The following is a 22793-nucleotide window of genomic DNA, read 5'->3' as shown; positions in this document are numbered from 1 at the left end:
ACAGCAAGGCAGGATGCCATAATGTATCAAAAGCTCGACATATGTCCAGACGGCATTGATCTCACGTCTGATATTGAGGGCCTCCACCATTGTTGGGAGAGGAGCAGCAGCATGTCGAAGGTGGAGTGTTTTGATCTGATTCCAAACCAGGTCTGATTCCAAATTTATGATCTGAGATGAGGCTGTTTGAGAAAAGGAATGATTTTATGTCAACTGTGATGATGGATTCCTTGACCTTACTGATGATTGGAAGTCCAGCAAGCTAATTGGGCTCCAGTTGAGGGGATCTGTTTTTGCACCAAAATGTAATTCTATGATGGTGACTGATTTCCAATTTCCCACTTGGAAGTGGGAGAACATTCCTGAAGTGTTGAAATAAATAAATAATTTTTATAAACATGAATACACGAAGCTTGAATGTAGAAGCAGGTCACACTTTATGACCTGCAAATAGCGAATCGCGGGGTCCGACAGTACTCCTTTTTAATCTGAAACTTCAAGTCAGTATTTTAACATGATCATCGTCTTTTACATGCCGCCTTCTGATGTCAGCTTCCATCTCTGATTGTGATATTTTCTTACACAAATTGACCCATCTTTCATTTGCAGGTTATCACGTATCTTTCCTTCTTTTACTGTCAATTCATTCACTTCCTTATACAGTAACCATCAGTTGCTCCGCTGACATTTTCATTTTGTTGTCCACCTGTCCTCTGTTGCATGGCTCTTCCACAAGCCAAGATTTTGTATCTATAATAATAAATATCAGTGTGTGTATCCCCTCCGTAACTCCAAAACCATGAAACCTCGTGGCCTGAAACTTTGCATGCAGACAGTGGGGACTCCAAGGGAGTGCATGAATGAAACCTGGGTGTTTGGGTAAATTTGAATACCCTTTTTGAAGATAATTAATGGCCTACCTTCATGAAAGGCTTATCCTTGGTCAGCCCAATTTCACCTCACAGGGGTCTTATCCGCCATTTTGATTTGGCCTACTGAAAATGCCTTGCCTTGGAAACACAATCTACTCGCACGGACTAATTAGAGGATAGAATCAAAATATGATTTCGGACTTGAGGATCGGATATAATGGACTGAATTAGGTGTCGAAATTTCAAGTGAAATTTGAAAATGTTAAATGACCGATTTGTATGACTAAGTATGTGAGCATATTTATTTAAGGAATGCTCCCACATTCTCCATATTTACACAAAAACATGTGAAATTGCCAAAGCATTAAACTTAACTTTTTCCACTGTGCCGACAATTATATTGAGTGAAGAAAAGATTACAGACTGTGCCGAAAGTGTAACTTCATTGAGTGCAACAAAAATAATTTTAAAGCAGGTGAAAGCTCCTTGCAGCAGTGGGAGAGGCAACCGCAGCTCGGTTCTCTGTGGGGAAATCCCCAGTTTGGAAGGCAAAATACATGAGAGGATTAGAATGAGTAAAGTGAACTGGGAGTTCAAGAGAGGAATGAAAAAAATTTCAGTGGCTACAAAGCAATGCATCCCCACCCCACGGCAGGACGACCGAGAGGGACGCTCAGTCACTCTAATAAAGCCTCAGCTGTCTTGCCTGGCTTTGAATCTTCACCCAACTATAAACTGTCATCCCAGTGTTTCACAGGCATGGTGATTAAGCAATGTGTGTGCTGTCCCTCAGATGGACGTTAAACTGGGCATCGCATCTGCCGGAATTAGTTGGTGAACATTAAAGATCCCTTTGCGATGTTCTCTGCGAAGATCTTATTGTAATAATATTTCAATTGATTTACTATTTGAAAATTCCCCACTGTCTGTTTTGTTTGTTTGTTTGTTTGTTTTTTTTGTCAGGAACGCATTCCCACTTGAAAACATTTTAAAGTCAATGGCATTTTGATGTGTGTGTGTGTGTGTGTGTGTGTGTGTGTGTGTGTGTGTGTGTGTGTGTGTGTGTGTGTGTGTGTGTGTGTGTGTGTGTGTGTGTGTGTGTGTGTGTGTGTGTGTGTGTGTGTGTGTGTGTGTGTGTGTGTGTGTGTGTGTGTGTGTCGGTCGTCATAAAGCATAACTTAACCTTCTCTTTGAAAACTTCTCCACACCCACTATCACCTTCCCTCTCTCTCGCTCTCCTTCCTTCTTTGCTTCCTCTCCTTCTCTTTCTCTCTCTCTCTCTCTCTCTCTCTCTCTCTCTCTCTCTCTCTCTCTCTCTCTCTCTCTCTCTCTCTCTCTCTCTCTCTCTCTCTCTCTCTCTCTCTCTCTCTCTCTCTCTCTCTCTCTCTCTCTCTCTCTCTCTCTCTCTCTCTCTCTCTCTCTCTCTCTCTCTCTCTCTCTCTCTCTCTCTCTCTCTCTCTCTCTCTCTCTCTCTCTCTCTCTCTCTCTTTTCCTCTTCTTTTTATTCTTCTTCTTCTTCTTCTTCTTCTTCTTCTTGTTCTTCTTTTTCTTCTTCTTCTTCTTTTTCTTTTTCTTTTTCTTCTTCTTCTTCTTCTTCTTCTTCTTCTTCTTCTTCTTCTTCTTCTTCTTCTTCTTCTTCTTCTTCTTCTTCTTCTTCTTCTTCTTCTTCTTCTTCTTCTTCTTCTTCTTCTTCTTCTTTTTCTTTTTCTTTTTCTTCTTCTTCTTCTTCTTCTTCTTGTTCTTCTTCTTCTTCTTTTCTTTTTCTTTTTCTTTTTCTTTTTCTTTTTCTTTTTCTTTTTCTTTTTCTTTTTCTTTTTCTTTTTCTTTTTCTTTTTCTTTTTCTTTTTCTTTTTCTTTTTCTTTTTCTTTTTCTTTTTCTTTTTCTTTTTCTTTTTCTTTTTCTTTTTCTTTTTCTTTTTCTTTTTCTTTTTCTTTTTCTTTTTCTTTTTCTTTTTCTTTTCTTTTTCTTTTTCTTTTTCTTTTTCTTTTCTTTTTCTTTTTCTTTTTCTTTTTCTTTTTCTTTTTCTTTTCTTTTTCTTTTTCTTTTTCTTTTTCTTTTTTTTCTTTTTTTTCTTTTTCTTTTTCTTCTTCTTTTTTTTTCTCTTTTTCTTTTTCTTTTTCTTTTTCTTTTTCTTTTTCTTCTTCTTTTTCTTCTTCTTTCGGCTGCTCCCGTTAGGGGTCGCCACAGCGGATCATCCGTATGATCCGCATCGTGATTTGGCACATGTTTTACGCCAGATGCCCTTCCTGACACAACCCTGGTCGCCTCTTACGACACAGGGATATGGTACACCTATTCTAACCGGGGTATACACCGGCCCAGTACACTGGTACTCACTTCGCCGACCTCGGAAGGATGACAGGCTGTCAACCCCCTGGTGTATTAATTCAGTGGCCCAACGGGGCTTGAACTCAGGACCTTTTGGATCCCAAGCCGCTGCCCTAACCACTGCGCCAACACCAGGCTTTCCTGTCTTTCTCTATCTCCCCCCCCCTTAGTATTTCCATCAGCAAAGTGACGGGTGGTATTTGCTGGTGAAAAATATTTGTCTTTGTATTATTTCTCTTGGTATCTTTGCATTTACTGTATGTCCTCCACGTGAATGCTGTGCCACTTCATAGAAATACAATGAAGTAACTTTCTGGCACTGTCAAGTTGTGATGCATTACATATTTGCTGAAACGACATCCTTGTTTCTCTTCACTTTTGTTGTAAAAAAAATTTTGCAGCAACTATATGTGCTCTTTAATGGTAGATATGCTCACATTGTTTGTAATTAACATACATGGGATTTTCTGTTGATATCCACCTCCTTCCAATCACAGAAATTTCAAGTAATCAGTTTGACAGGATGAGCGGAGGGCTGGCCCCGAGTCGAAGCACTGTGTATGTATCAAATTTGCCCTTCTCGCTTACCAACAGTGACCTTTACAAGGTAAATGTCGTCACTTTCTCGCAGCAAAATTTAGGTGTGAGACTGTTTTGACAATTAATATTTTGGCTGTAAATATGTCATTGCATTACATCTGCTCATGATATGTTTCAGGTGTTTTCCAAGTATGGAAAGGTGGTCAAGTGAGTATGCTTATTAAGCTGTCATAGTAATTTGTAAATTAAGTGATATTGTTTCTTTTCTCTCTGATATATATATATATATATATATATATATATATATATATATATATATATATATATATATATATATGTATATATATATGTATATATATGTATACGGGTACCGAGTGTATTATGAGGGGGTTAATCCACGTTTTCTCCTGGTAGAACCAGACCTGGGGCCACCGTTCACAATTAACTTTGTGGTACGGTGGGTTGCCTAACAACCACGAATGCCAATCAGTTAACCAGAGTTCCAGTGTCCGTCTAATTTTCCATTTAACTCGAGGTCACGTGGCCTCCTGACTGGGGAACGCACCCTCTGTGATGCACCAATCTTATCTTTATTAGATCTTGAGTAATGCGGCCGAGCGTTTACCGCTGGTGCACGCCGACTATGACAGGTTAATTTGTTTGGGAATTATAATCTCCCAGTCTATCGAGGTTTGGACAATGCTCGATCAATGGAAGGAAATGACAATCACGGACAGATTGAAACGTCAGCAAGGAATTTATTATGAACTAGAACGGGCACTCGGTAGAGCACATACCTTCGCCGCCGCTACTTTTTTCCGGGCACATTTGAAAAACGTCATTTAAAAACGTCCATGACGTCACAACCATCAGTCCGATGGACGTCAAATTTGGTGTTAGACGTCATTGAGGGCAGTCCAACAAAATGGAATGATAAACACTGAAAAAAATCGAAAGTTTAAAAATGACGTCATCTTGTGACGTCATTTTGACGCACTTCCAATACGTCACTACCAATCGCGGACTACCATCCTGAAAGCTCTTATTTCACGGAACATTTTAACGTTGGTTTCATGTTAATAGCTCTATTAGATCTGAAGTTATGCCTACAAGTATATTTTGACCTTGTGTGACCTTGACCTTGACCATAGAGTTAATTTGCAAAACCTGTTCATAAATAAGCAGATATTTTGGTACTGATCATAATGCCTGGATTTGGGACAATTTCCTTTACAAATTACATAGATATTTGAATATAAAATATCAGGACATTTTAGCCACAATTGAAAAACGTTATGTTCAAACGTCAATGACGTCATAACAGTCAGTCCGAACGACGTCAAATTTGGTGTGTGATGTCCTTAAGGTAAGTCCTACAAAACGGTATGATCAAAACCGATGAGGTCGAAAATTGAAATTTTACGTCATCTTGTGACGTCATTTTGATGCACTTCTGATGACGTCACGTCAAATCTGACACCATGTACCCAAAAGGTATTTCGTCATGGAACAATATGGCGTTGGTTGCATGTCAATAGCTGTCTTATGAAGGAAGTTATGCTCAAAAGTTTTGTTTTTGACCTTTTCATGACCTTGACCTTTGACCCGATCGCTCCCAAAATCGAATCAAATCGTCCTTGGATAATCGCGAATCATCCCACCAATTTTCATGCAATTCGGTTTAATACTTTCTGAGTTATGCGAATAACATACAAACACACATATTCACAAATAAATACACAGCGACCAAAACATAACCTTTCGCAGAATGCGAAGGTAACAAGAAAAATAAATGAACCGAAGGACTTTTTATTTTCTTCTCGATTAAATGGATGTTTTTAAATCAAATGTTCAATCAACAAAATGATCACAATCAAATAAATAATTAAACAAGCATTTATAGAAAAATGGACAAAGAGCAGATGCTTATCATGATGCCTTACTTAACAATTAAACACGAGACATGGGTACCCATCAGACAATTCATGGGGAAAAGAAATCAGGTCTCGGTTTACCAGGGAAGAGGTTGTCGTGCATCTATTAAAATAACCCAGAATGTGTAAGTGTGGCTTGGTCTCCCTCTTTAAATGAGCTCTCCACAACTTGGCTCATTTCTGTTATTAGCATTTTGCCTCGCCGTGCACCCACCCGCAAACAGCCTCGAAAAACAGGTGTCACGTCGTCATTCCCAGGAAGCAGGAATGCCAAGAACCAATAACTCTAAGAACCAGTCGGACCGAGCAGAACCAGCAGGAACAGTCCAGCTGTCAGCAATCGCTGTTGCGACTGTTTTCAGGATCTCTCACCAACTGTCATCAGGGTGGTCCTGCTGTCCTCCTATAGATGATCAGTGTGGGTGGAGCCTCAAGCATGACTTCAGCCAAATCCAGCTTGCTTGTTGGCGCATTCCTGCATGAGACCTCCAACCGTCAATTCTCGTGCTCATTCTCTCCCGACCATCGAACAAGATGCAACTCCCAATTAACACAGGCCTGGCTTACGATGCCATGTTTGGGGTGCTGGACGAATACCAGAACAACCGAGTGGAAACATGAAGTGCTCACAAAACGTCAACGGACAATCATCACCTCTTTGTTTAGCCCGATACAAAGAACAGCCGGTTTGCATCCACAGAGCCACCGAACGGAATGTTGATCACAGATGGAAAAAGGTGGGTGTCGAATGTCAATGGAAAAAGGTGGGTGCCTAAGTTAAACGATCTGAGACCACAGCCATGTTTGATCATCAGAACAAACTGTTTGGGAAAAGCTTGTGCTCCTAACTCAAATGTCCTGCAAGTCCAATGTGAAAATGATATCCAAAATAAAATGTGTAAATAAATCGTGTATTTCCAAGCCAATGTGTCTTGATGGAAAGGGAATAGGACAAGTATCCGTGAGGCTATAACGGCTATCTTATCGCATGCACAAACTGTGAATATCACTCATGCAGAAATGAAAACTGACATAAAATCATACACCATGAACGTGTCATAAAGAGGAAAAGGCTATCCCTGAAGAAAGGAAGGGAACCTGTTTTCTACCCTTCTCCAATGCATTTTTTTTTTCATTCATTTATATTTTCATTAATGGATGTTGTCTGACGATTCTGTAAATTTTTCCGGTGTACCGACTTCAATGTCCATCGGTGCACAAAATTTCAGCAGTCAGTGGTTCGAAAGAGCTATATATAATATTGATATTTACGAGCAAACGCAACCCGTCGCTTCATTGACGGGAATATTAAGACGTGGGTGGGGGGGGAGGAGGGTGAGGAGGGGTAGGGGAAAGGGGTGAAATGCAGTGACGCGCTGCTCTGGTGCATGCTTCCACACCTGACCTGACCTGAAAGGGGTGGGGATCGAGTAAGGGGGGGAGAGCGAGGCTTCATCACCCGTCCCTATACACTCCGGGAGGGGGGGCGGGAGCGGGGGTGGTAGTGGAGAGGGGAAGGGGATGTTCTGGGCATGCGTTTGATCGGGGGGACTTGAGGGAAAGTGGAGGGGAAGGGGGGGAATGATCCCTTTATGCCAGCATTACTACAGGATTGAATGAAATTGGGTATATTAAAACAGCACATTCAAATGGTCACACTAAACAACACCTGGACACCGCTCAGAGACGTCCATGGGAGTGGAGGGGCTTTGGGAGTAGGTAATCGTGAGGGAAGGGGAAGGGAAGGAAGGGCATTTTCCTTCATTCGTCGAAAAAGCTGCGCCAGTGTTCGTGCATTTATTCAATTTCCACACCGACAATAAGCTCTGGAATCTCTTAATCTGAGATTAATTGATCAGAGCAGCAGTTCCGACTGCTTAAAAAAAAAAAAAAACAGCTTTCATCTATCTATAATTCCAGCTGTGTGTGTGTGTGCGTGCGTGCGTGCGTGCGTGCGTGCGTGCGTGCGTGCGTGCGTGCGTGCGTGCGTGTGTGTGTGTGTGTCTGCTGTTTCTCGACAACCACTGGTCCGATCTAATTGAAACTTGCCAGATATATTGCTGGGGACCTGAGGATGTGCCTGTTCAAGGTTTGTTATTAATCGGACAAGTGCTTCCCAAGTTATGGCCATTTATTTACCAACCAATGACAGGACACGTTGCTGTGTAGGCGTGGCCGATGCGCCATTTAGTTACCAATCACAGGACACGTTGCTGCGTAGGCGTGGCCGTTGGGGAAGAGATCCTCAGCCGCGTTCCCCATTACGGGTTACAACGTACGGACTTCCGGATAGTGATGATTTACTGTATTCTAATAATTTCTCGATTTCTTATGTGCATTTATAGATAAACACAATGCCCCAATCCAGTCGTCGTTTACGAGAGTGAAGGAACGGCCTGTGTGGTTGTTGTTTCTGGCACGCGGTTTGAAAGTTTTTTTTCTGCACGTACGTACGGCCACGTACTAGTTTATCCAATTTGCGCATTCTTTGGCACTCCTTCCTCTCCGCGACCTTCAGGGTTGTCGGTTATTACCTCCGCCACCGAGGGTGAAGAAAGTTATGTTTTCACCCCTTTCTGTTTGTTTGCTTCTTTGTTTGTCTGTGTGCAGGATATCTCAGAAAGTTGTGAATGGATTTGTTTGAAATTTTGTGGGCAGGTTGGGTGTGTGACAAGGACGAACTGATTAGATTTTGTTGAAGATCTGGATCCGGATCCGACTACTAGAATTTTTTAAGTGATTCTTCACCATTGAGAGATGGGGCCAAAAACAATATACAGCACGATATCTCAAAAAGTTGTGCACGGATTTGGATGAAACTTGGTGGACATGTTGGGTGTGTGACAAGAAAAAAGTTTATTCCATTTTGGTGAAGATCTGGATCCGGATCCGGATCTGGATCTGATAATTATTTTAAGTGATTCTTCACCATCGAGAGATTGGGCCAAAAACGATATATGGCATGATATTTCAAAAATTTATTGGGCCTGATATGCTCTCGTGGATCAGGCATTGCATGGCGGAGGTATACACTCTACCGAGTGCCCTTCTAGTTGCGTACTGTATGTAATTATGGAGGGGGTGTGGGAGGAGGATAGCATGAGGGTAGGGGAGGCAACAAGAGGGTAGGGGAGGCACCGAGAGGGGAGGGCAGGGTAGAGGAGGAAGCGAGAGGGGAGGGGAGGCAGCGTGAGGGAAAGGGAAGGCAACGTGAGGGGAAGGGAAGAAGGCAACGGTTCTAGGCCCCATCCTTTTTCCTAATCTTCATCAATTGTCTCTCTGACTAGCTGGAAATTCCTCTTTATCTCTTTGCTGGTGACTCCACCCTTTGCCATGATATCCCTCGTCCTTCAGACAGACAGACAGACAGCAGCCTCTTTCCTTACTTCAGACCTTGACAAAATCACAAACTGGTCAAACTCTTGGAATATGTCTTTTAATCCTAAGAAAACCCACACTCTTTATCTCTTCCCATATGCTTTTTCAACATCCCTTTTGAAGAGGTTCAGTCACTTAAACTCTTGGGTCTCACTCTCAACCATGATCTTTCCTGGGAAAGCCACATTTTGAAGCTGGCCTCCAAAGCCAGTCTCCGACCTGGCATCCTCCTTTGTGAAAAGTCCTTCCGGCGCACCTGAACTCCTATCCACCTTCAAGGCTTTCATCCGCATCTTGATTGAGTACTGTTCTCCCCTGCCTCACACCTTGCTCAGCTTGACGCTGTGGAAACCAATGCTTTCAACATCATTGGAATCTCTCATGATGAAGCTGAGCTGATGGGCCTATCCCTTCGCCATTGCTGACAGGTCACTGGTCTCTCTGTCTTCTACCTCCTTTCTGGTCTTGCACCCTCTGCCATCTCCGTGATTTGTCCCCACCAGGTATCTGCAGGACGCACGCGGTCCACCAGCAACCCCCTTCGAGTGAAACTGCCAAAATCCAGAACCACTGCTCACCTCAACTCATTTGTTCCTCTTTTTCTCTGCCTGTGGAACCAACTTCCACACCCTCTTCAATCTCATTCTTCCCTCGAGATACTCAAGACGGCTGTTCACCACAATCTCAAATCATCCCCCATCCAAAACCATCATCTTTTGTCCACCCATTAAACCACCACCACCCACCACCCCCCTCACAATAGTTTGCTTCTGTATCCATCTTGTTCACCTCTTGTGTTCTCCCCTACCCCTCATCGTTACCTGCATCCGTTTTTGTCCGTCTCCATCTATTTTATTAATTTGCCCTGCTGCTGACGTCTCCCCCTTCTCCTGGTGTTCCTTTTGTTATGTTGTCTTAATCCATTCTGTGTTCTAGCTCTTTCACGAGCCTTGACTATGTGTCCAAAAACGGCACAATTTTTGGCACAGTTTACCTTGAATAGGCCAGGACCGACTGTGCTTAAAGGCCCGGTCACACCTTGACGTTTTAGCCAGCGATGGCAACGTATTAAAATGTACCTAAAACGCTGGCTTACGTTGAACTTTTGATGTTTTTTTTTTAAAGATTCGGACGTATTCATAGCGACTTGGTCTTATGTATAACGCATTGGTAACGGACACAGAACGTTTCGTTGTGTTATAGATAACTTATACCAACGAATGCTGAACCTGTTGTCGGCCTACACAACCGATGCCCAACGATAGTCTAACTTAGGCATAGCGCGTTGCACGCATCGCCGACGATGTCGTGACGTAGCCTATTAAAAGGCTGATGCACAACGATTCGAATCATAACTGCCGTAGAAATGGAAGTGTCAACATCGCGGTCACACCTTGGCGATCTTGCCAGCGTATGCCGACCGAAGAAAAATGTGTCTAAAACGTTGGGGGCACGTCAAATACGGTATGAGTAAGTTTGGTATACGTGAGTAGAACGCTAAAGTACGCTATCATACGTCGTAGTAAGTAGAGTACGTCAAGAAATTTTAAACATGTTCAAAATTTTACGACGTACTCGGCGTATGACACACGTTCCGCATGCGATGGGGATAAGTTTTACACACGATATGCGGACGCTTACACACGTCCACAAAGGCTACTTATAAGCTACTCATAAGTCGAAACACGTCGCGGTAATGTCTTTTTTACCCGAAACTTATTTCTAACTTATGTTTGACGTGCTTTGAACCAATTCTTTACGTAGTCCCAACACACATCGACGTATGTAGACGTATTCCAATGACGTCTTCCGGTCGACAAAAAAAAATAAATGAACGTGTTTCTAGCTTACAACTGCCATATAAAGACGTGTTCCCAGCGGTTTTGGGAATTGGTATATAAAAATGCTGCTCATAAAAGGGGAACCCAACAGTGTTTTCGAGTCCTTTTTGAGTCGATGTCCATGTCAGCAGTAACAGTATCAGTATCAGTATCAGTAGTAGTTTGTTCATGTTGGCAGTAGTAGGTGAGTGTGAGGGGGAGGGTGTGGGTTATGATGGATCGTCCTTGCGTTTAACGATTTAAATGATAAACTCAACGATTTAAATGGCTGCATCTCCACGATTGAAAGTAGACGCTTGCGCTCAACAATTGGATTTTTTTTACACTCAACGACTTTTAAACGGTACCACTCAGCTATTTTCATTGTTTACAATGAACGATTTAAATTGCTGTCACTCGCCTTTGTTTTTTGACGCTGGCGCTCGGAAATTTTAATCGTTTCTATTGAACGTGCTAAATCGCTCAAACCCCACTATTGAAAGTAGACACTTGCGCTCAACAATTTGATTTTTTTTTACACTCAATGACTTTTAAACGGTACCACTCAGCTATTTTCTTTGTTTACAATGAACGATTTAAATTGCTGTCACTCGCCTTTGTTTTTTGACGCTGGGGTTTTGAAATTTGAAGCGTTTCTTCTGAACGTGTTAAAACGCTCAAACTCGACTATTTTAAATAGACGCTGCCGATGGACAATTGGAATCATAGCCAAGCTAGACATCGAAGTGTGAACATCCTCGTCATGCCGAAGAAAAGTTTGAAGAATGCTGCAAACAAGTGTCCTGGCTGTGGCCGTGGACGCTGACGCAAGGACGATCCATTATACCGACGTCTTTCAGCCTATGAGTAACTTAAAAGTAACGTCTGTCGATGTGTGGCAACGATCGCGTGACGTGCCAACAACACATTAATCATAGGTTAGAAATAAGTTTCGGGTACGCTAAACATTACCTCGGCGTGTCTCAACTTATGATTAACTTACAAGTAGCATGTGTTGACGTCTGTCAATGATCGCAGACCGTGCATACAACTTGTGGCCAGCGTAGCGGAACGTGTGAGTCATACGCCGGCATACGTCGTGAAATTTCAAGCATGAAAAAATTTGAGGCCAACCAAAAAGTACAACGTTTAAAGCCAACGTACAACGACGTATGGCAGTGTTTTTCAGCGTGCTCTCAATGTTATCAAAACGTACCCATAACGTATTCAACGTGTGCCAGCGTTTTAGAAAAAAATTTCAAAAATCGGCATACGTTGGCTAAAACGTCAAGGTGTGACCGGGCCTTAAATGATGTGCTCCAAATGTTTGCAATGGCGCTATAAGCATGCTTGAATTTGAGGGGCAAAATGGATGATGACTGATGCATTCCGCTGTAGGAATTAAGCAAATTTTATCGATAATTCTTGCTTTGAATTCTTCAAAGGATTGTGGCCTTCCTCTGTAGACGTTGTCCTTTAGCCACCAAAGATAGAAATCTGGCAGTGACAGATCTGGAAAGTGTGGGGCTCATTAAACAGCAAGTCTTCAATTGATGACTCTGTCACCAAAGTGCGTGTTGAGCCAGTTCAATTGAATCATTTGAAGGGTGGGGATGAAACCCTTGTTCCTCTCTCAAACCCCCCACACCTCCGCATCTGCGTCAGACCCTCCAAAAAAACCCCAATAATTTAAATATAACGTTTTGTATTGACAGTCAATGCCTTGCCTGTGTCGTTGACAAACCAAAAAGAGCTGAATATTCCATGTATACTGATTGCAACCCATGCAGAACATTTCTCTGAGTGGAAAGGTCACTCGAGCACCAGATCGGGGGGGGGGGGAGGGGGAAGGGTGTCAATCCCCAGTTTATGCAGTTTCTTGGAGTTGACATGCCCATAAAGAAAGAAATGGGCCTCAGAAAACCATACATTGTCAAGGAAGTTGGCTTTCCTTCAATCTTGTCTGCAAACCACTGGCACATTGCCATTCTTTTCTGCATATGGGCTGCATTCAGTTTGTGTTTAATCCGACTTCTGTATGGATACAGTTTCACATCGTGGATAAGAATTATTCTCGCTGATTTATATTAAATTCCCAACCCTTGATTCCAATGTCAATGCCTGAGAGATTTTGAATCTCTGTCCACTGAATTACAAACAAGATCAATGTTCTCAGGAGACTTTACATCTTGAGGACATCCAGAATGTTTTGGTCCTTCAGTACTTTTACTGTTAAGATTTGCAACAGTGTCTTTTTCTCTGAACTTTCTGACCCAGGCAAATACCCGTGATTTGTCGTGTGCAGTGTAAGTTCCATACTCGCGTTTAAACTCAATTTGAGTCTTCTTGGAGGAGTCCATTTTAACTCCACATAATTGGTATTTTTCCTAATTGTGCATGGACTCATTAAAAGGAAAGAATTGTCACCAACTTTCATTTTCTGTCTTGTGGGTTGCTCTTCTTCAATCACATGAAAAATCAAGTGTCATAAGATGGAAGATATGAGACAAAAGGTGGGTTCCATTTTTTTGGAGTCACCCTGTACCAAAATTAACTCTTCTACCGCCCTCTACCCTTTCCTCACCATAATGTCTCCTGACATTGGCACTGGTTTGGAATGACATCACCTCGAGAAGGCCCACATTGCAACGCATTTGATAAATGAGCTTGCGACTTAATGTACTGTCATGTTTACGGGGTACTCGTTAATGCAGCCACGCCAAAGCGATGTTTTTCTCGGATGGTTGGTTTGAAGCCAATTTGGAGGCGATCACTTGCCCGAGCAGAGATGAGCGATTGTATTCCGAGCATGAGCTAACCCCACGTTGGTCATCAAGATTTTAACCTAATTTAGATACCGCAGGGAGAAGTTCATGTCGTCAATACAAGCGACATGGAATGTGGTCTCACGCAGCTGACACACACAGCTTATCAAATAATGATTTATTGAAGTAAAAGACACAAGCATGGGGCACTTATGGACCGGCCCACGAAGACGGACGATGAATGATGATAAAAAAAATGCTTGAAAAGGCCTGGATACACACTCGTACATGCGCTCATACACGACAAACCAGGCGAGGATTGTTAAAGTGCTCAAATGGCCACGAGGGAACAGTTTGAGAGCAAAGCAGGGCAGTATCAACAGAGATTGCAGTCCACAATTGTCACCCACAAAAGAGGAAAAGCTCTTAAGCAACAGAGGTCGAGAGAGAGTCCTTGATGTGGTGCAGCACGGCCTGCAACACATTGGCTTCCCGCGACTCCTGCCAATAGCAGCACTCCCCCTTGCAATGGGGCCAAATAAGAGCGTTGTGCATTGGTGAAACAATGGGAGAGCCCTTCCTTGGGAGCCACTCCAGATGACGACATTGCCAGCTCCGACGCTGATGTCATGTTCTTTGATGTGATAAGAAAGGGGAGCAAACTTTACCGTGTCACCTCATGCAATCTCCGGTACTCTTGAGGATCCTTACCTTTCCTTGCCAGTTCAGACGGGAAGGACAGATCATGTGATGCCTTAACCTCAGAAAACTTTTCTCCAGATCATAACACCACCTCTCTACGGCTTACAAAAACAGGACCTTCTTCGCCTTACACGTGAAATTTTTATTGCAGGCAAAAATGAACTACCCATTGTGAGCACACGGACCATGATAAGGCCTAACACTTTGATAACTGCCCTGTACCCCCATACACATAACAACATTTGCCTCATTCTCGAGTTTTCCATTTCACTTCTTCATGCTTTGATTATTTAACATCTAATTAATTTCTGCACATCACATTTAACACACAAGATTCCAACTAAGCATCTTCCCATATTTTATGTGTGTCATTCGACTTTCACAATTTGAAATGCAGGTCATGCTATTTAGACCCAAAAGTTGTGTACAGAGGTCAACAAAACATGGGAAACACCTGCTGATTGGTGAAAATAAATAATTGAGCAACAATATTTCAGATGTGTAGGGACTTGATTATTGAACTACTTCCGATTTTAATATCACTAAAAAGGTAGATACCTCACGGTTTGTTTGTTTGTTTTTACAAGTATGTTAGATGGTTTATTTTGCATGCTCGTTTTCATGCTGGAACTTACCTCCACTCACCTGAGATTTGGGAGATTTTAATGATATACCGACAATAATTCATAACTTTATAACTGTTCTGCAATCGTCAGGTTTGCTTGCTGTTCTAACCTTCAACCCATATCCTATATCTCCAACCCTTCCCACTACCTACCCAATGAATACTCGGTTTCTCATCTTGTTAATTTAAACATTGAAGTAAATGTTTTGGTTTGCATAATACTTTGTGATTCGTGGAGTGAGCAATGTTTTCACTGTTAATCTGTGATGTCTTCAAGGGTAACTGTGATGAAGGACCGAGACAACCGGAGGAGCAGGGGAGTCGCCTTTGTGCTTTTTATAGACCGAGACTCGGCCTCCAACTGCGTGCGCAAAGTCAACAAGCAGGAGGTGAATAGGCAAGTCTGCTGCAGGAATGAAAGCTGAAAATCTGCATTTTGTGAGAATTTCAGGAAGAGATAAAATGATAAAGAATGGATAAATAATTAAGTTAAAATGATTCACGGGGTGCAGCCATGTTGTGGCCTTTCCACTGTATTTTGTTGGATAGACTAGCCAATGCAACATGTAAAGAATGGATTGCTGCCCCATGAAATATTTAATAATTGCGATTATACAGTATAAAGGCCCGGTCACACCTTGACGTTTTAGCCAGCGATGGCAACGTGTTAAAATTTATGTAAAACGCTGGCTTACGTTGAACTTTTGATGTTTTTTTTTAAAGATTCGGACGTATTCATCGCGACTTGGTCTTGTGTATAACGCATTGGTAACTACACAGAACGTTTCGTTGTGTTATAGATAACTTATACCAACGAATGCTGAACCTGTTGTCGGCCTACACAACCGATGCCCAACGATAGTCTAACTTAGGCATAGCGCGTTGCACGCATCGCCGACGATGTCGTGGCGTAGCCTATTAAAAGGCTGACGCACAACGATTCGAATCATAACTGCCGTAGAAATGGAAGGGTCAAAATTGCGGTCACACCTTGGCGATCTTGCCAGCGTATGCCGACGTAACAAAAAGTGTGTCTAAAACGTTGGGGCACGTCGAATACGGTATGGGTAAGTTTGGTATGTGCGAGTAGAACGCTAAATACGCTATCATAAGTCGTAGTAAGTAGAGTACGTCAATAAATTTTGAACATGTTCAAAATTTTACGACGTACTCGGCGTATGACACACGTTCGCATGCGATGAGGATAAGTTTTACACACGATATGTGGACGCTTACACACGTCCACAAAGGCTACTTATAAGCTACTCATAAGTCGAAACACGTCGCGGTAATGTCTTTTTTACGCGAAACTTATTTCTAACTTATGTTTGACGTGCTTTGAACCAATTCTTTACGTAGTCCCAACACACATCGACGTATGTAGACGTATTCCAATGACGTCTTCCGGTCGACAAAAAAAAAAAAAAATGAATGTGTTTCTGGCTTTCAACTGCCATATAAAGACGTGTTCCCAGCGGTTTTGGGAATTGGTATATAAAAATGCTGCTCATAAAAGGGGAACCCAACAGTGTTTTCGAGTCCTTTTTGAGTCGATGTCCATGTCAGCAGTAACAGTATTAGTATTAGTATTAATATTAGTAGTAGTTTGTTCATGTTGGCAGTAGTAGGTGGGTGTGAGGGGGAGGGTGTGGGTTATGATGGATCGTCCTTGCGTCCGCGTGTCCACGGGTAGGTTCATAGGCTGCCACTCAACGATTTAAATGGCTGCATCTCCACTATTGAAAGTAGACGCTTGCGCTCAACAATTGGATTTTTTTTACACTCAACGACTTTTAAACGGTACCACTCAGCTAGTTTCATTGTTTACAATGAACGATTTAAATTGCTGTCACTCGCCTTTGTTTTTTTTTTGTTTTTGTTTTTTGACGCTGGGGTTTGGAAATTTGAAACGTTTCTTCTGAACGTGTTAAAACGCTCAAACTCGACTATTTTAAATAGACGCTGCCGATGGAGAATTGGAATCATAGCCAAGCTAGACATCGAAGTGTGAACATCCTCGTCATGCCGAAGAAAAGTTTGAAGAATGTTGCAAATAAGTGTCCTGGCCGTGGCCGTGGACGCTGACGCAAGGACGATCCATTATACCGACGTCTTTCAGCCTATGAGTAACTTAAAAGTAACGTCTGTCGACGTGTGGCAACGATCGCGTAATGTGCCAACTACACGTTAATCATAGGTTAGAAATAAGTTTCGGGTACGCTAAACATTACCTCGGCGTGTCTCAACTTATGATTAACTTACAAGTAGCATGTGTTGACGTCTGTCAACGATCGCAGACCGTGCCTACAACTTGTGGCCAGCGTAGCGGAACGTGTGAGTCATACGCCGACATACGTCGTGAAATTTCAAGCATGAAAAAATTTGAGGACAACCGAAAAGTACAACGTTTAAAGCCAACGTACAACAACGTATGGCAACGTACTACGACGTATGCCAGCGTGCTCTCAATGTTATCAAAACTTACCCAAAACGTATTCAACGTGTGCCAGCGTTTTAGAAAAAAAATTCAAAAATAGGCATACGTTGGCTAAAACGTCAAGGTGTGACCGGGCCTTAACAAATAGGTAGCAGAGGATTGAGGTTTTTTTGTACTTGTATTGTATGCCATGTGTGTGCATTGATTGACAACATTGCAAATTTCCACTTTGGCATCCAGAAGTTTGAAGACAGTACAGACAGTGCAGCATAATTTTTTTTTCTTATCAGCAACTTCCAGCCAGTGTGACCACTCCTTGGCTTTTTTTCACAAGATCTTGGCATCTTGGTTTTCTATAGGTTTTCTATTATCATCGCTTTTCTGAAACCTTGTGAATTCGTGGCGTTTTTCATTGGCTCACCTTGGCATTTATGAAAATGAGGAGTGGTCACACTGCTTCCAGCTTATCACCCAAATATGAATTAAATAAGCATAGCTTCCTTGACTTTTGTTCAACCATCTCCACTGGCTGCAGATCCATTATTTAGAATTTAGATGCGTCATAATTTATATGCCTTCAGAGCAAACATACATGCTGATTACACATGGTGGAATACTGCATGCTTTGTTTGTTTTTTACAGAAGAAAGCTCCTCGTGGAAGAGCTTGCATAAAGGAAGAATATAAAGACAGATGAGAAAATAAAACAAACCATGATGAAAGAGTATAAATGGCATGAACAGTATCGTGAGGCTTCCAGAAATTTCTGCAGCTGAAACAAGAAATAGCAACAGTATAAAACGCAAGCAAATTGATCACTTTGTACATTGCGAGAATAAGAAAAGAGAAAGGAAAATACACAAGTGAAACCTTCCATGGTGAAAGTCTCCGCACGTCTTTGTAGAATGGGATTATTCGTTGGAGATGGCAAAAGACGGTGAATTTGCGGCTGTGCGTCAGCCATAGATTCTTCACTCATCACCCCCCTCCTCCCCACACCTCTCGACTTCCCTCGACCCATTCCCTTCTCAAGTGGGATAAAATGAGGTTGCAATGGAGAGCTGAAGGCGTAAACATGGCAAAGAAGTAAAGGTATTGCCTGATAACTCGCTTCTATACACCTGGTGCTGATTGAACCTTCCACTGTTTAGGCAGATATCCACAGTGGAAGCGTGTTCATTCGTGACCCCCCCCCATCCCCCACATGTAAACAAAGTAGCACCAATACACAAAGTTGTTCATTAAAGATTAAAATTAAATATATCTCGCCATATGGCGGGCCTGCAACATCTCCTTGGTATTGTCAGGTATTGACATTGGATTGTCAGGCAGTTATAACCAAGTCCAGAAGATTGGTATCCAGCGAGATTTAAGATGACACTCGGATACTACCGTGGTGTTAGATGGCACCAGACCAACACATCCGTGCACACGAGAGCCCACCATGATATGCATAAAAATGTGAAAATGAAACTTTGTTGCAGAAGTGCAAAATACGACAGTAAAATCTGATTTTTATTTATTTTTTGGAATAATATTTGTTCGTTGGCAGTAAGTGATGTGTGTTTGTGTACATAGCATGCAGGATAATGACATTGGAAAACATCAACGTGCTTTTTAAATGAATAAGGACATTGAGAAAGGACAGATGAATCGGCACAGTATAATGATATATAAATGGCATCAACTATTAGAGGTGAACCTTTTTATCCTGCATTATGGCAATATTATGTCATTTCCATGACCAACTGTAATGTACCCACGTGCCTTTTTGGCAACATGCTGTGGATTTCTGAGCCGCAGCATTGGGCGAGTTTAGATTGGTTGCATCATTGAGGACTCTTCCATGTATTCCATGCCATGTTCAACTTTCCAACAAGACAAAAAAAATAGAGGCTCAGAAAAAAGCATTTAAATATCGTACCACCTGTGGTTCAATCAAAACACACACACACACACACACACACACACACACACACACACACACACACACACACACACACACACACACACACACACACACCGTAAGACGGACCTCTGGTAGTTTGTACATGTTGCTGCGTTTCAGCCTGGAGAGTAACTGCTGAAATCTATCTGTCAGTTCTTCCCAACATCTTTGTTCTTTGTTGCTTTCACATTTCTTTGTAATTTTTTTTTTCAGAATTCTTTATTCATTCATTTATTATTATTATTATTATTATTATTATTATTATTATTATTATTGGATTCGCTATATATATGCTAGATATCGCTTTTTGTCAGGTTGTGTGTGTGTGTGTGTGTGTGTGTGTGTGTGTGTGTGTGTGTGTGTGTGTGTGTGTGTGTGTGTGTGTGTGTGTGTGTGTGTGTGTGTGTGTGTGTGTGTGTGTGTGCACGCGCGAACGCGAGGCTCCACAGCACAAACCAGCAAACCGATTATTTTTCAAATGGTGGTCCTTCAAAAATAGGGTGTCTATTTACCGTCATTTTTTTATGAGGAGTGCCAGTTGGCAAAATACACAATAGGAAAAATCTTGCCAGGCAGAGGAACAATTGTATGTGAACCAATACGTCTTGGCAATGAATCTTCGTCGGTGGATCGGTCAGAATGAAAAGCATCGTATCCAGCGCTTCGATCCTAGCGAATCCCTCGTCGCCTACTGGCTTGTTATTATTATTATTTTCATTCTAATTCTGGCTTTTTCTTTTCTTTCACCTCTTTTACTCTCTATTCCTCTCTCTTGTTATCTATCTCTCGAAGGAGAAATGAATTCTTCTTACAGAATTTTTTTCTGAAAGACTCACTTGGCTGTGCCTGGATGGGTTTGAGGATTGTGGAGTAGCGGCTGAAAGCCGAATTCTATCCAGGTTCCTCCTGATCACAACATCTTTGCTCTTTACTTCTTTGGGTTCCTTCTTGGTCTCCCGTTTCATTCCCTTATGTCCTTTCATACTTTTACGCTGGAATAACAAGTCTTTATAGCAACGAGTCAGTCTGTCGGAAGAAAAATGAGAGCAACCAATTTTCTCAAAATGTTGACAAAGGTATACCAATGGTCATGAGAGAAAAGCTGAAGCAACATTTTGTGTGAACCCCTCAAAACAACAGGGAGATTAAGCTATATAATCGACAATGAAGACATGGTATTACTTGTGAAGGTGTGTCAATCTGTTTAGGCAGATAAGTAGAGCAGTGGATGGAACCAACAGAACGTTTGGTGAGGTGTGCTAACCGTTGTGGGAAGCAAGGAGAACCTGACATTTTGGGTGTTAACCTTTCAAAATGTTAACCCACCCTTTGGCCTGACAAAGGGTTAATGTCCAAAATGTCAGCTTCTTCTTGTTTCACTCGGCGGTTGGCAAACCTTAGTCAATGTTGTTGATTCCATGTGTTATACTTCGGAAAGACAGGGTGAAGATTTGTTGACCATTTCCATGAACACTGGCAGGATGTCAGAACTAACATGCACAAACCTCACAAAACCAATAGCCCAACAATTCCAACCTGCCCAACATTCCACCGATCACATGACAGTTTGTGGGATCGCTCCGCATCATGGCCCTCCAGAGACCCAGACATGCTTGGAACAAATCATGATTTTCAAACTCTGTACACTTGCATCAAATGGAATTGATTCGTATTTTGCTTTCTTTATCAAATTGAGCATTTTTATTTTTTTCTTCGTTTTTCTATCCACCCTTTTGGGGTTTTTTTGGTTTTTTTCCTTCGATTCACTTCTCTCCCCCCTTTCCTTTTAAATTCTCCTTTCTTCTTTTCCTGACCCTGGTACCCCCAGCACATATGCAAAATTTGGTGATTGGCCAAGGGTTGTGGCATTGTATATAAATCAAAAAGGCTGTATGTACGAATACACACACACATACACCCCTACCATGGTGCATATTTATTTCTCAAAATAATCACCACTGCCATCCACACATTTCTGCCAACGTTCAAGTCGTTTCACAATGCTGTCACTATAGAATCGTGCGTGCCTTGACACATCATTATCGGAAGAAAAATATTCTCCACGAAAGGTGTTCCTTAAGTTTTGGGGAAAGATAAAAATATGATGGAGCCAAGTTGGGGCTGGTGATTCTCTGTAGCTGTACTCCATTGACCGTCTCTTACTGTCAGGATCGTCATGGTGCTCCAACTCTCATCTCCAGCACTTCGCACTTCACAGCATTGACGGCACGCTGCCCACTACCATCTTGACAAACATCTCGTGTAGCACTGAGACATCTCGTGTCATAATCATGAAACTTTGCACCCAGTGAAGTGATGGGAAGAACTAATGTGCAAACTGCACTTTGTTTCATTTGAATATATTTACCTGTTTTGGTGAAAAAGGATAGGAGGCATTACTTTTCAACACACCCTTGTATTGGTGCTCCCCATTTTTGTTTATGACAATCTTTGCGTTTTTTTAAGCTTGGATATTTTCATTCATGTTTGTTGTGTTTTTTGTTTTGTTTGTCATTCGACAAGTTTTATGTTGTAATAACTATGATTAAAGATGACAATACTACAATTATAATTATTATGAGGGTGACGAAGAGTGCATTTTGTTGCCCCTGCCTTGTTTTAGCTTTTTGGTAGGATGCTGAAGGCAAGCATTGCCATCGATAATGGGCGCGCGTCTGAGTTCATTCGGAAGAAGCGATACGCAGACAAGACTCGCTGCTACGAGTGTGGGGCAAGTTGTTTGCCTTGCTACATATGATTTCTCAGAAAATTAATCGGTGGTTGTTAATGAATAATTGTTGGCATTGTGCAGGAAGAGGGCCACCTGAGTTATGCTTGTCCTAAAAATTTGCTGGGGGAACGTGAGCCACCCAAGAAAAAAGAGCGAAAACGGAGGAGGACGCCGGTGGAACCGACAGAGCAAGAAGCCGAAAAGTACGTTTCTTTGCGATTGGGCACAGACATGATGCTCGTTTGTGCTTGAATTTTGTGATTTTTCATTTGAAATGCTTTGCCTCTTTCAGCTCGGAAAGTGACGAAGGAGAAGATCCAGCACTAGACAGCCTCAGCCAGGCCATCGCCTTCCAGGTTGCTCCACAGTGCTATTATATGTCTCAAATTATTTGTGTGTCTGTTAGGTGGTGTATTGGTACAGTGCGATCTTAACGCTTGTACATCTGATTCAATACAGAACAAATTGTTTCTTTTGACTGTAATGTTGAGGTGAGATGTTTAGTCGAAAAGTGGAGTAAAGTAAGGAAGAAGATAAATTATAGCATTGTAATTAGACTTTAACCTGTCGAGAAATATCCCCAGGGTTCGAGAAATTTCTGGTTACTTTTGGATCTAGAATTTTTCTAGCAGCTCGTAGATGGAAGAACTTTTGTGAATGTTCTCTCTCCAAGGATATAAAAATGGAAAGCAGGGTGGGGGAGTGGGGAAGAA

General features: G+C 42.0%; 1 protein-coding gene across 9 annotated transcripts in view; it reads left to right on the top strand.

Moving 5' to 3' along the window:
- ZCRB1 (zinc finger CCHC-type and RNA binding motif containing 1) overlaps positions 1-22793 on the top strand; it is a 49931-nt gene that overhangs the window by 23783 nt on the left and 3355 nt on the right. For 4 of the 9 annotated variants that reach the window (XM_085898337.1, XM_085898342.1, XM_085898339.1 and 1 more), the window contains 6 exons: positions 3699-3808; positions 3920-3948; positions 15243-15354; positions 21973-22080; positions 22162-22283; positions 22373-22436. In XM_085898337.1, coding sequence (XP_085754463.1) covers positions 3699-3808; positions 3920-3948; positions 15243-15354; positions 21973-22080; positions 22162-22283; positions 22373-22436 — 545 coding nt within the window. Of the gene's footprint in view, positions 1-3698; positions 3809-3919; positions 3949-15242; positions 15355-21972; positions 22085-22161; positions 22284-22372; positions 22437-22793 lie in introns of all 9 variants that reach the window. The other 5 variants (XM_085898345.1, XM_085898346.1, XM_085898343.1 and 2 more) reach the window with 3 other exon arrangements.

The sequence above is a fragment of the Eptatretus burgeri genome, chromosome 10, assembly GCF_056783735.1.
Source record: "Eptatretus burgeri isolate ZD-2024b chromosome 10, Ebu_testis_v1, whole genome shotgun sequence".
In the NCBI taxonomy this organism is placed as follows: domain Eukaryota; kingdom Metazoa; phylum Chordata; class Myxini; order Myxiniformes; family Myxinidae; genus Eptatretus; species Eptatretus burgeri.
Note: the sequence above shows the minus strand (reverse complement) of the source record. Positions and strands in the feature narration are given on the sequence as shown.